Source organism: Culex quinquefasciatus, chromosome 1 (assembly GCF_015732765.1).
Source record: "Culex quinquefasciatus strain JHB chromosome 1, VPISU_Cqui_1.0_pri_paternal, whole genome shotgun sequence".
Lineage (NCBI taxonomy): Eukaryota > Metazoa > Arthropoda > Insecta > Diptera > Culicidae > Culex > Culex quinquefasciatus.
The window spans coordinates 7,447,293-7,462,461 of record NC_051861.1 but is presented as its reverse complement, the minus strand read 5'-3'; the positions used below and the strand labels follow the sequence as shown (position 1 = coordinate 7,462,461).

At 34.4% G+C, this 15,169-nt stretch overlaps 1 protein-coding gene across 1 annotated transcript in view; it reads left to right on the top strand.

Moving 5' to 3' along the window:
* Positions 1 to 15,169, top strand: part of LOC6036488 (mucin-2) — a 53,468-nt gene that overhangs the window by 25,105 nt on the left and 13,194 nt on the right. The window contains 1 exon segment of the mRNA XM_038249784.1: positions 11,499 to 11,710. Coding sequence (XP_038105712.1) covers positions 11,499 to 11,710 — 212 coding nt within the window.

Sequence of the window (15,169 nt, the reverse complement as noted above, 5' to 3'; positions counted from 1 at the left end):
TTGTATGAACAAATCAATGATGCAAAATTGAGTTGCACTCAAATAAATAAAAACACACGCATTTTAAACTAAACAAAAATCTTGCGAGAATTGCCCAGCTAAAAAAAACCTCTGTCATATTCTTAATTTGAAAATAAACAAATATCATTTTCTCAGCAACGCGATTCCAGCAAAGATACCCAAAAGTAACACTGTACACAACAAGAGTATAACAATCTCCCTTTCGCGCGCGCACACACACACACACACACACACACACACACACACACACATAATCCTCCAACACCCACTTCAATACCTCCTGCTCCTGCCGGCATCATCCGCGAGAATCTCGCGTGAAAGTAAGTGTGTGTGTGTGTGTGCATTAATTCTAAATATCCCTTTTCCCATATCTAGTTTTTCGCCGTCGCCGTCGGACCAGACCAGACCAGAGTGCGCGCAGTTATATTGATCGATACCCCCTTCCTCTCTTGACTGCATGGGTGGCTCCCCCGCGTCACCCAGGACACCTCTTTTCGAGGACAAAATCTCGAAATTGCTTCACTTCTCGCTGGCTCCGGGAGCGCGCTCTAGGTCGACAACACCAATTCTTCTTGCGTTTGTGGGGTGGGAGGGGGAAGGGAATTGAGGGGCGGGGGGTGGTGAGAACTCCAGAAGTTTTGGTGAGGATGGCAGGGGAGGTATTTTGGAGTTTTTGTTGTTGTTGTTGTATCCACTTCGTGGGTCGGCATCACTGCATGTACACTTTGTTTTTCCGTTGAGATGTGCTGACTAGGGGAGGTTGGCTTATTTTGAGTATTCGATTAATTTTTTTTGTGACATTGAACGATCATTTAACAATGTTCTTTGTCATTCTAGTCATGTCTGTAACATACCAACCTACACCTTTTTTTTAATTCTGATTAAATCGTTATCATAGTTTTAAAAAAAAAGTTTAAATTTTACGTATTTTTAATCAATTCACAAAAAAATGATATATTTTTCTTCTGGCAGTGTTGCCAGCATGTCCAATACCAAATATTTGACCGCAAATGAGAGCCCACCTCGCGAGGGATTTCCTCGTGAAATTGGCAGCGTGTTTGTTGGGTGGCGATGGAGAGGAAAGGGGCCAACTTTGTGGGTGGCTTTTCGCGGTGAAGTTTGCTAACACCATTTGAAGTAGGGTGGTTCTTTTTTATTTTTTTATTTTTTAATTCGTTGAAATTTTAAGTAATAAATTTAAACTTGCAAATAATTATATTTTGAAACAGGCAAAGTAATAAATAAATAAGAAAAGTACCACTCTAACGCTTTGCTAAATAGTCGCCTGGCGCAAGTGTTTCGCCGATTGTTTCCGGAAAAGTTGATGAGACTTTTTTTTCAACCAACTAGAAAGATTTTTCGTAACTAGATCCCAATTTTCCCCTGCCTGATTCCCAGGATGACGCGGTAAATTTTCTCTCGTTTTTTGTGGTTGTGGAACCTTCAAAAAAGAAAAACAGCGAACCCCACTTTTCCTCGCGGATTTTCCAAACCCCCTTGCATAAATTATTCTGCGTGGAAAATTGAGAATGCCCTTTTTGGGTTCTTTTTGAGGTAAAATTACGTGGCGAAATTCGAACTTTTTCCCAGCGGCAAGTTTTTCGGGTTTCGCGCGCGCAATAGGTGAAAAGCTAGAGCAATTTTCGACCCCCAACTTGGATGTCACGTGGCTTTGCCACACCACAATTTTCCGAGCAATTAATCACCTCACGGTGTGTGGTTGGTGTTGGTGAGGTGGGTCGGTATTGATTTTTTGCCCTTGTTTCCCCTTTTTTATTTGTAAAACTTTGACTCAAAACTAATGTAATTGATGCATTTTTTTTCTCTAAACAAAATAAAAAAATAACGAAATTCGTGAATTTTTGTTCATGAAAACGTGAATAAGGATCATGATTTCATGAGTGTTTTTCGTAAAGTTACAAGTAAGATTTATTTGCTTTAAAAAATGTACTATCGCTATTTTTCATATATATGCTTATTGAAATTTTTAAATAAATTATGGTAATCGTAGCTGCTTGTTCGGTGCACTGCAATCTTATTTCGCACCATCATTCAATTATGCAAATCAGCAACCAGGTAAACGCAGTTTGTCCTTGACGTCGATTGGCGACACATTTGTTTCATACCCATTAATATGCCTTATAGTTAAGCAGTAATCCGACTTTTCAATCACTTTAATTTAAAAAAAATTAAATTTAAAAAAAAAATCATGTCAATATTTTTTTTTTTCAAAATTTATGGTTTTTAAAATTGATTTTTACATTTCAAAAATGTAAAAAGATCAATTTCAAAAGTACTACACGACTCTCAACCTTGTCATGATCTCGAAATCAACAGCTACGAACTCGCTTCATTACCATACAGCTTGAAGCAACAAATCAGACATGAAAACAACGGAAAATATGACAAGAAAGAGAGCAAGCCAACAGAAAAAAAAAATCTGCCCCGAGAGTGCATGTGCGGATGCGAATTGATGCAAATTATGAGCTCGATTTGTGCATGCATAATATTCTGCTTCCGATTCTCCACGCAGCGTTTCCCCTTAAGGTTTTTATTCGGCTTCTTTTTTTGCTCTCGATGACGATCGACCCTGCCAGCGAAATGGTTGAAATGCCACACGAATATGTCAATTAAGTGACATTTGAGGTTAAGCTTTAAAAAAATGAGCTGAACATGTTTTTTTTTTTTTTGGTGAAACAAGTTCTAAAATACACAGCAAAAATTGTGTAAGTTTACCTCATATTTATGTAAATTTACATTTGAATGTGGAATTATATACAACATAACTGATGTAAACTTTTTTCGCTGATTCAATTTTCCCAATTCTTATGTAAAATATTTTTTTTTTGGATAGGCTTTGCCCAAAAAAAACTTAAACCGCTGTAACCAAGTAAAATTACATCATTTTTTTTTTAAATTTACATTGTGTTTCCTGTAATTTTTTAAATTTTTTTCAGCCTATCAATAAAACAAATAAGTAAATTCTGACCTTCACCTATTAAACCTTTAAGTCGTATTTACACTGTTTACACTGTAAATTGTAACAATGATGAATTATTAGTTTACATTGTCTGTATGTGCGCTTACGTTGGGCTCACACTGAAAGGGTGTAGTTTTTGTTCAAGTTCCGAGTTGCAAACATCAACAGGTTCTATCCTCGCAAAATGGAGCACTGTCGCAGAACTGCAAAGTGACGTATGCGGCAAATTGTATAAAAAAAAACAATAAAAAATTTGTAATGGTTGAAAATTACTTTCTATTTCATGTAATTTTACTAATGTGTAGTTACAGGAGCTATTCTCCACCAATTATGACATATTTGTGAAAAATTTTGATCTCTTCGAGAAAAATATTCTGAATGTTTAGAAATCAAGACTAGCAAATGGGCGTAATATTCAGTGTTTGGTCCAGATGCTGATACAATGACATTCGATAATGTGTGAATGTTTGGATACTTGTAAAACGATTTTTTAAATGTTTTTTTATTTAATGTACTTCAGCAACCAGAGGTCCAATCTTCAATGCTCTTTAGGCAATGTTATTGTAAATTTTCTGAACTCTTCGAAAAAAATATTTTCAGCAATGGACCATCATGAACACAATTTGAAAAATCGAAAAAAATTCAACTAAAATTCAACTTAGGGCGTCCAATTTTCCCGGGTTTTGAATTTCCCGGGAAACGGGAAAAATATTATTTAAATCCCGGGAATTCCCGGGATCCCGGGAAATTTTTAAAACAGTCATAAAGTCTATGTATTTATTTTATTTGTTATGTTTTTAAACTTAAAATTATAGAATAAGCTCGATAATATTAATTGGACATTTTGCAAATAGCATAAAAGAAATTAAAAATGTTCTTTTTTTCGTTCTTTGTTGCGCTTTGGATTTTAATTGAACTTATTTTTTTTATCCAATGTGGTTAAAATTAAATTAGTCTTCCATCAATATTTTTCTTTAATATATTTGTTAGCTCGACTCGAAGCTCGACATTTTTTTTCTTTTTTGAAAAAGTCTAATAAAGAAGAAATAAAATCTGATAAAATGATACCAGTCCATGTAAAATTGTAAAAAAATACAGTCTGAATAGGACAGGAGATTTCAGAGCAATAAATTTAGAAATCCCTTCGGATAATCAAATCGCATCGAATCGAACCACTCAAAACCACTTTTTTCGCTGTCTTATTTTTGATGGTCAAGCTTAAGTATAACCCCTAATTTCTCTAAAGTGATTAAGATTTTTTATATTCAAGATGGCGGCCAAAATGGTGGCGATCAAATATTTTAAAAATGTATTTGGTAACTTTTAAGGCAATCAACCATTCAAATTTGACTTAAATTGGCTTGCAGAATTCTAATTTCTATTTCTTTCGGATAATAGACCTCTGGATAATTGAAGCTTCAGATAACCGAGTTTTGTACCATTTTCCTGTTTCAACAGAATCCATTCAAAACATTGTGCAGAAAATAGACTTAAAAAGCTGTCCTGACGTGATATTTTTCGTGATTTGCCCCAGTTTCTGGTGTTTAATGAAAAAATAATTTAATATTTCTTTTCAAATTTAAAATCATGAATTTACTTTAAAATATTACTCAGTCTTTCAAAAATATAATAAATAGAATTGAAAATATTTAAAGCATCAGGCATTTTGCGGGTATGCAAGCTAAAATTTTGACAATTTTCCCTAATAAGCCAAATTAATACTGATATATGCTGAATACAATTTGTAATGCTTTAAAATTTTAATGCTAATCGATTATTAAGTATTCAACATGTTAAAAATTTTCACAACCAAATCTGGATTTCCAGATTAAATTTGATTTTTTTTTTCAATTTCGGGAATTCCCGAGACAAACTATAAAAAATCCCGGGATTCGGGAGTTCTCGGTTTTGGAAAAATCCCGGGAATTTTGTCCCAGGAATTCCCGGGATGGACGCATTAATTAAACTTTAAGTGGCTATATCTTGAAAACGGTTCAATTTATCAAAAAATCCGTTAAGTACTTTTCTATTGAAAATTTGATTTTATTTTAAAGCCTGAAGTCAATGAAAATATACTTTTACCAAAAAAACAAAAACAAAAATTATTATGATTAAAATTTGATTTAAAAATCGTAATTTTTCCGTGTATCTATTTTTTCTGAACATTCCTCATCAATACCTACAGCTTTGCCGAAGACGCCAAATCGACCAGCATTTTTTTTTTTTCAAAAGTTACAGATTTTCGAATATTGACGAACTTTTTTAGCATGAACAAAAAAACAAAAAATAAAAATGGTCAAAATCGAGTTTTACCGATTTTATGGAGAATAGCTCACATACAAAAATTTGTAAGTTTACACTATTTTTTACATTCCTTTTGACATAAAAAAAAAACTGGTTTGGACTTTTACGTAAAATTACAAAGATTTTTTTTAGTGTGTAACCGTGAAAATTGCTTCCAAATTTCGCATACGTCACTTAGTAGTTTAAAAGTGGTTAAGCGGAAATGCGGACGTTCCGGAAAGTATGCTTTTCTGCTGTGTGTGGCCTTGTTCTGGATGCACTGTTTTTTTATTCAATTGTGATCACAAGAGGAACTGGATAGTCATGCCGGAAGGATAAATTTTATTTGAGTAGGACTCTATTGATGGTGCTTCTATTAGATACACCCTACTAACGGGGATCTAAGCTGAAACTTGTTTATTTGTTTTAATCTTTTACTTAATAATCTTATTTTTTTTAAATTTTAATTGGCAATTTAGATTTCAATTTAATCGTTCAAATTCAAATACACTGTTTCAACGTACATAATTGACATCTCTCACAAAATAAACAATGGTAATTTCCCATCCGCTTTATTCATTGACTTGTTGACCTGATGGGATTTCCTATAGACAGCCGTAACAAACATTCGACGCTGCACGTAGTCTGCGCGGAAATGGTTGCGTGGTGGGTTGGCACTAAAGTTGCCATCGCCACCAACAACCTGTCCCTCTCATAAGCACACGTGGAACTGTAATTATTCAATTATCAATCAATATTTTCTGTCTCCTATCGATGACTCCAGCGTCTAAAGAGGCAACATTACAAAACAAAAAATAAATAAATTTTGAATTGATATTTTTTGCCAAAATCATGTCAAACAAAAATAAAACAAAAAGAAAATACCAAAAGTCCTCAACCCGTGGCGGCACATTGACACGTCCCGGATAATCAGACAACTCTTCCGGGCTGACACGTGAGAAGGAGCAACCTTTTCCGAGAGAATAGGCCACAGAACTTTTTTTTTGTATCCCCATCCAGGAAGCATGCATTCTTCCTTGGGAGACAGCAGCAGCGCTTGTGTTGTGGAAAACAAGCAATTTTCCTACACAGTTGGGCTCTTTTCTGACAAGAGAGAAAAATAATGAGAGAGTGAGAGCAAACTTGATGTGGCGCCCTTTGGCAACATGTGACTGTTTGTGTTTGTTTGTTGAACGTGATCCAACTGATTTCTCTTGATTTGTCCCGCTCGCATTACAAGCCGTAATCAGGCTTGCCACACGTACAGATATTTTTGGCACAGACCAAACACTCAATCAAGTATAACTTTAAAGAAAAACATTTTTATCAAAAACTAAACAAGTAAAAAGATGCAAAAAATGTTTATCTTTTTAGTGCAGTTTACAAAAACTACTCAAGTGTATTTTAACTGTAAAAATAATTAGTTTGAGTGTTTGGTATGTGCCAAAAATATCTGTACATGTGGCAACGCTGGCCGTAATGTAAAGTGACGGTAATCTCGATGAGTGCGCGAGCTCTCTCTCTCTCGCTCGCGCGAAAATCTCATCAACTCATCAGCGCTCTTTCTCTCATTCGAAAAAAAAACCTCTCATCAAAGCGAACTTTCATTCTATGTGTGATATTTTGATTGCAATTTTTGGTCCGGTGGTGACGCAGCAGCCGCCGAAACATTTTTCTACTTGTTTGTTGTTGTTGTAAATGTTGGCCTCCGTCACGTCTGGGTGTCATGAAATCGAATTGACTTTTGCGTGCGTTCCAGAGCCTTTGTTTTCGGTGTTGTCTGTGCGGCTTCGGGTGAATAAACTTCTAAATGCCAAACGGAGATGATGCGCTGGACACGTGCTTAGGATGTGATTTTATGGAAAGCACGTGGGATTTCTGCTTCTAGATTATTATGAAATATTAATAAAATAAAATAATTGATTACAATTGTCGGTTTTAGCATAGACCTGAAACAATCACAAAGTTACCAACACTAAGCATGATGAGTTCAAATACGATAAAGAACATTGCAATGAAATCCAGACTCGATTATCTGAAGTTCGATTATGCTAAGGTTTGCCTAAAATCACGAATATTTTTTTTCATTTCTTGCTTTTACCATTAAATTCGAATTCTGCGTCCTCATTTTGGTTAAATTTGATTGTCATTTTGGATAAGCTGATTGTCTAAAAAATGCCTTTTTTCAATATTTCATAACCGCTATTTTGGCCGCCATATTAGATTTATAAATTTTGGGGTCAAACTTAAGCCCAACAATAGAAAAATTATACATTGAAAAAAAATTTCTTGATTTGATTTTCCGAAGAGATAAGTGATTTGAAGCTTCGTTCAATATTGTTTGTTTACCTATTCGTTTATTTGGCTGTTAAATACAGTTTTAACCAAAATTTGTTATTCCATAAAACTAAATTTAACTTAATGAAAACTGTTTTCCATATTTCAGGCTCATCACTAACAGCAGAAAGCGCACAAATTGTTTATTCGTTTTTGTAATTATTTTTCCCTCTTCATTTAAAAGTTCGTTTGTTTGATGTGTACTGTTCAAAAATCAACATTTTTAGAATAAATTGAAGTTTCTCAATTGCAAAATTGTACGTTTATCAATACATTTCAAAGAGTTAAAAAAAATTCCATTTTTTCTAATCTCTTAAAAAGTCTGAACTTAGGCCTGAAAAAGTGAATGATTTGAATTTATTTTTATTTATCCAATACATATATAGATTTATTTCAATTCTTGAAATTCTTTTATTGAATAAATAAACCAAAGCCCTGGAAAGAGTTATAATTTGTTACAATAATGATAATTTGTTACAAAATGTTCAAAATGGGGAAATATTAACAGTCAAAACAAACTTTTATTTTATTTTAGGTTTGAAGGTTTAAACCTTTTAATGTCTTTAACATGCATTTTAAAACACTTTTTTCATCCAAATGTTGAAACCTAGGCTTGTAATTTTTTTTCAGGAATATTTTTGGGATTTTTTTTTTCGTCTTCTAGAACAGTGGTTCTCAACTATTTTCGTTGCATTCTCCTCTTGGCTTATTTAAAACACCTTCGTTCCCCCCTCCCTCATTTTAACTTTTTTTTGGTTTAATTATTTAACAATTAATAATGAAAGATTGATGTTTTAAAATCATAAGTAAACAAATCATACAAAAAAATTGAATTTGTGATTGCGAAATAAAATGAACTACTTTTGTTCTTTTCAATTTGTTTGATTTAATAAAAAATAATTGAAAAAGTTTTGTTAAAAAAAATTAAAAACATAGGGATTAAAAAGAAATGAATTCCTATATCTTTAAGAATGAAAAGTCTTTGTTAATGATAGAGAGAGCACAAAAACAAAAAAAAACATTTAAAAAATATTTAAACATTTTTTTGATTTAATCAAAGTTTTGTTTTCAGAAAAAAACAAAGGAATTTAAGAAAAAAGCTAAACGCAAAAAAAAAGAAATTAATTCTTATATCTTTAGGAATAAAACAAGTCAAAAAAAGTAATGATAGAAAGAGCACAACAACAAAAAACATATAAAAATGTATTTTTAAGCGTGACAGAATCCAAAAACATTTTAATGTTTAAAAAAGTTAATTTTACTTAACGGTCAAAAGATACAGCCATTTTAAGGTAAAAACGCTGCATTTTAAACTCAAGATATCTTCATTTGAAAATGTCTGAATGGGACCACCCTAACCAAACTAGAAAAATTGTCCAACTATATGTTTTTCAATGTAGATTTGTCCGCTGAATGTGCCCCCAGAATTTAAAAGTTAAATGTGAATGTAAATTTTTTATATAAGCTCAATTCTGATGAGGCAGATTCAGATTCCATTTCAATACAAAGAAATTCCTTTCCCTTCCCCCTTTCGAAATATCAAAACAATTTACAAAAAAAAATCTCTTTAAAATACATTGTTTAGTCGGTTGTCAACTATATTCTCGCTTACTTTTTCAAAAGATCCTATAAACATAAATTAATATTTTGTATTTTTTTCAGCTTGTTGTAAAATTTACCTAAATTGGATTTTGGAAAGTTTTAATAATTGATGTTATTTTATTTTGGAGTTTTTTTTAAAGGTTCAATAAACCAAATTTTCAGTTTTTGCTTTTTGGGTGTTTTTAAAACCGCCTTAAGTCAGGGGTATTAAAAACACCCAAAAAGCAAAAACTGAGAATTTGGTTTATTGGACCTTTTTAAAAAAAACTCCAGAATTGTACATTAAATGAATTTTGTTTAAAAACTAACTTTTTTCTGAGCACATTGTTTTTCCTAGATTTCCTAGAATTCCTAGTTATTGTGTTGTCATGTTTTTTTACTGTGATTATTTGATGTGAAAAATAAATTGAATCCCAATAGAATTAATGTAAGGATTCTCCAGAAATTTTTCAATAATGATATAATTCTAGACTTGATGCTAAGTACCTGATGAAAATTGTCTTTTGTTTGGCAAACGGTCCTGTTTTTTACTAAATTGCTGTTCCTCTTTTCCATCAAATGTTGCAAAACTTTTTTACAGAGACTTGGTTGCTCACTGCCTACTGTGCTAATCATTTCAGTTGTATACAGGTTTTAGAAGCGTTTTTTATCGTCGACGTGTTAATTTTTTAATTTTTTTGCGTAACTTTCCAAAATTGATTGTTTTTCAGAATTTATAAATATTTCGTTGCATTTATTTGGCAACCCTGCTTGTCGTGATAAACTTACTCACAACTTACTCTATGCATTCCTGTTCCCCCATAAACAGTGCGCCCAACTTTTTCCCGTCAAACCATCAGCACTGCCGTGGCGTGCGTGCAAATTTCCGCACTCTCACGTGGCAGCTCAACACCCACCACCAACACTAGCCCACCTTTGTTTTTGTTGTGTTTCCCGCTCTCCCTCGCTCGTTTCGGTGAACACAGTATTCTCTCTCCCACCCATTAATGAGAGTGTGTTTGTGCAAATGAGAGAGCCAGCGAGAGAGCGCGTTTGGGGGGGTGAAAAGCAAAAGTGTTGACTGCGTCGACGTCCGTCGCGGCGCGCCAACGAGAAAAACTAGGGAGGAAAAACGTCGAGGAAAACGGGTTCTAGAGCGCCGCGGAAATTTTGTGGTTCGGGATTTTGGGGCGAAATTTGGGATGAAATTGGCGTCAATTGGTGACTAATTGTGTGGGAATTGGTGGGCAAAGTGGTGATGAATCAGGTGAAATTATAGTTTGGTGGAAAATGTTGGAAAATCGCGGTGGAAAAGCGTCGAGAATTTTCGCGACTTTCGTCGCGATACAAACAAAGGAAAACGAGCTTGGTGCCCTCGAAAATGAGTGATAAAATCTTTTAGTGTGGGATTTACCGGGAATTGTCGGTGGAACTTTTGAGTATATAAATCAATGAGTGAAAAACTGTGAAGATTTTCCGGGTTGGAAAATCCTTCCAAGAAGAAAAACGTTATCCTTTCTTGGAAAAATGTGTACTTTCTCAAACTACAAATCCAAAAACAATCCCCGAAAAAAAGTTTTTTGCCATTCTCGAAAAGGCACACTTACCCACACAAACACACCTTCACAGAACTTACGACAAAATAGTTGTTGTTGTTGTTGTTGTGCAGGCCATCACACCATCGCATCGCCTGCTGCCACTCTCTCTCTCTCTCTCTAATCTAATCGATAAACAAAGAAAAGTCACAGACAGAGTGTCGTGGAATTTCCGCGTGGTGGCGCTGCGGAGCCTGCTGCTTTTTCTCGGGGTCTTTTCTTCTGAATGACGCCCTCACTCTCTCTCTCTCTCGCGTGACGAGTCTCGGTGTGATGAATGATGGGGGCTTAGTGTGAGGGGGCGGTGGAAAGAGCAAAAGTTTTGAGGACCAGGGGTTGTAATGAGCATTTTGTGGGGGGGTGGTCCTTTTCCGGGGGATTTTCCTCGAAAATTTTTGTGTTTGCGTGGGCGAGTTGTTTTGGGCGGAAGTGGAACACTGATTAAATGTGATTTTGTGGTCACCAATTTCGCTCAATTTTAATTTTGATGTTTTTGTGTACAGAAGGAAATTTAAGCATCAACAATGGTTTAAAATAAGTGAAAATGCGTTCAGCTTTCGACCGCTGTAGGATGATCAACCTTGCCAAACCATGATATTTGGTAATTTTCCCTACTTACAAAACCTATACAGATTTTCAATATTTACTCAAACTTATACTAACATTTCAAACTTTCTCTCCCTTTTTCCCCCCTCACCCAGGTATTCTGTCTCCTCCGGGTCCATTTCTGACGCCATCGCCATCACCGTCGATCCCGGCGAGCCCCCGGCTGCAGCCGTCGCCATCGCAGTCACCGTTCCAGCAGCAGCAGCAGCAGCAGCACCAGCAATTCCAGCAACATCACCAGCAACAACAGCCGCAGGATGTCCTGCTGGTAACCAACAGCAGCCTTGCCGCCGTGACTCAGGACCAGGTGGGTGATACAGTCCATTTTTGCTTAGTGATTTCTTAGCAGAGTTGGAAACTTTTAAAATAACTCAATGAGATATTGATGTCTTCTGGACAGAGATTATTTCAACTCTTGATAGTCAAAATCATCGTATCCAGGTTTTTAAGCGAAGATGGCGTTCGAAATGATGAACGCCCGAAATGTCAAAATCACGAGGTGATACCAACATTACGAAAAAATTGTACCATGGCATGACAGCCACATTTTTTTTCTAATGTTGGTGCTGCTGCGCGATTTTGACATTTTGGACTAGAGGTGGGCAAAACCGCTCTTTTTTAGGAGCCGCTCATTTTCGTTCGCTCATTAAAAAGAGCCGCTCTTTTGAACGGCTCTTTTGCTCTTTTTCAATATTTTTTTTCTTTTGCTCTTTTTCAAAATTTGGATGACGAGGTTTTTTTTAAAGAATCGTGCGATTTTAAAGTTATTTCATATAGGACTTTAATAAATTATTTGATAAAAATAAATAAAACAGAAGATGCCTTTGAAAACCATAGGTCTTGGTGACTCTATGTCAAGATTTCTACTCCAACCTAAACATTCGAGTAAGAGAATGGCATCCAAACTTAAACCTAGGATGCTGGAAAAATTGCTATTAATTTTTAAAATTGCATATATTTCTGTAAGAATTGAACTAATGCTGAAATTTTATTTGGAGAAAATATTCTGTGAACTCTTTCTACATTCTGATTTAATCGATAAAGTCTAAAAACGATTAAAGTTTAGTCGGACAAAAGGATTTATTTTTATTCCAAAATGCTCAAATTTGTAATCTAGTGATAATTTAATGCACAATTAGTTGTATAATAAAAAGTTTTTTTTTTTCATTTTGTTTAGAAAATCATTTACTTTTGGGATTTAAAGCATTGAAATATTTGAAATTGCATTTTCAATTCTCAAAAACAATTTTAACACTGCATTTTATTTTTTTTGAAATTCAATAAATTATATTGATAACAAAAATCATGCCATCTTGAAACGGTTCTTTCAAAAGACTGGAGTTTAAAAAAAGAACCGCGGTTCTTTTTTTGTGAGCGTCGGTTCGTTCGCTCTTTTCAGTGCATCGGCTCTTTGAGCGGCTCGCTCTTTTTTTGCCCATCTCTATTTTGGACGTTCACCATTTCGAACGCCATCTTCGCTTAAAACCTGGATACGTGAAATTTTGACTATATCTCAGAATTACGGAACACTTCTCGAAAATTTCAATGCTTGATACCTCTTTTTCAAAAGAGGAGTATTTAGCCACGTTATCACAAATCAATTTTTCTTTATATTTTTTTTTATTTGAATGAAAACTTTGAACAATTTGGACTTTTCAGAGAAAAATAGGTGCACGGAAAAATCCGATTTTTTTATTTGACTTTTTATCACCAATGTTGAGATTCTGGTCTCAAATGATATTCTGTTTCTTGAGAAGGGATTTACGGATCGATTTGGTGTCTTCGGCAAAGTTGTAGGTTTTCAGGATTTTTCAGAAAAAGGTACACGGAAAAAATCCGATTTGTTTTTTTGACATTTTATCATTTGAAGCTTTTTTTTACCATTTAAAACATTTTAAAGGGAAAAGCACCCCTGAAAAAATATTTTCGATTAGCTGAGTAAATTTCCTACAAATTTCTGGGTTTAACTTTATTCATCGAACTGTTGGTTGCTAAATTACAGCTTTAAAGTATATGTTTTGTGAATAATTAGTTTTTCTCAGTTCCATATAATGAGCACACATTTTTCAACTCGCGATATCTTTGAACTTACGGCTCGATTTTCAATGTTTATAAACATATGTGAAATTTTCTGCTATTTTCCCTAAACATTATTTAACATTTTTTTAATCAAGTCTTACATTTGAAAATGTTCAAAATAAGTGATTTTAACCAAATCAAAATGTTTAACACGTTTTTAAAATTTACGAAATTTGAATTTTTTTAAAATTCTACATTGAAATGCATACAATTTCACAAAAAAAAATTAACATTGAAAATCAAACCATCAGTTTCCGAGATATCTCGAGTTAAAAAATTTGGACTATTTAGTTGACACTGAGAAATACTGTTTTTCACTAAACTTAAGTAGTTGAATCTCCAGCAGTTCTATGATAAATAGGACATATTCTCAGACTTTATTTAAAGAATTACATTTAAAAAAACATGTCTATAACATGAAAACGACGCACTATTTCAAAAAAAAATGTGTTAACTCATTGTAAATTTGATTATGCATCTTAAAATGATTTTTGAAATTTTGTTTGACTTTTTTTAATTGTTCCACAACTACGACATTAACAAAAAAACATATCCAGTTCTCAAACGAAAAAAAAAATCCAAAATGGCTAAAAAATCAACATTCAAACTTTAGAAATCACTCACTCGATGCCGATCAAATCGCTTAAATTGTCAGCGCGCAACCAATCGTGAACTACCGCGATTCGTAAGCATCTAGAATAGAGAACCTTTAGCGTGAAGACTTCCATCATTGTCATGATTTTTCGTTCGCTTTCAATATTTTGACAAAATTTCTTCAACAAGTTGTTTAGAATAGTGCCCTACACATGCTGATTCCTTTTGGTAACGATTATACCATTCCTTGTAAAGTTATGGAAATCGTCATTAATCAATGATTGCCAACTAGGACGTCAATGACTGTGCCATAAAATTATATAAATTTTGAAGCACAATTGATTTAGATCAAAAATTCCTTCAGTGGCTTCAAGATGGCAACAACCGGTACATGCTGATTCCTTTTGGTGCTGAAATTCGTTAAATTGAATTTAATACAGAATATTTTATAGTGATGATCAAATTTCTTCGAAAATGATCAACGGCTTCACCTTAAAGCGAAAAGACATGGCACTCAAACACAACAAAACTCGCTCTCCCGTCTCTTTCCCGCTCATGTGCTTTTAAACGAAGGAACTCAATTTTGACAAGTAATTCGAGCGCTGCACTGAGTGACGACGCTTCTCTCTCAGGTTCTCTAATCTAGAAATTAAAACGATCGCTTCACACTGCTATCTAGAGATCCTTTAGTAAGAGATATGACAACTTTTAGTGAGTGCCTAGAAATACTTGTCAAAGATGAGTGCCCCGATTGCAGCGACATCTATGTCGTAAAAATCCCCATTTCTACCCGATTGGTTGAGATAGCGACATCTGCAGATGAGAATTAATCCTAAGAAGGATCGTGTTTTTTTTCTATTAAAATTGGCTCTCAACCAGTAAAACGATCTTATTTTAAATGAGTGTAATGACGCATATGTTGAAGGATCTTTGCTGCTATCAAAATATGTAATGATTTGCCTGGCCTAGAGAACCTGAGCGTCGTCACTCAGTGCAGCGAAAGAGACGGGAGAGCGAGTTTTGTTGTGTTTGAGTGCCATGTCTTTTCTCTTTAAAGGTTCTCTAGCCTGGCCTACTGGCGCTCGTCGACACT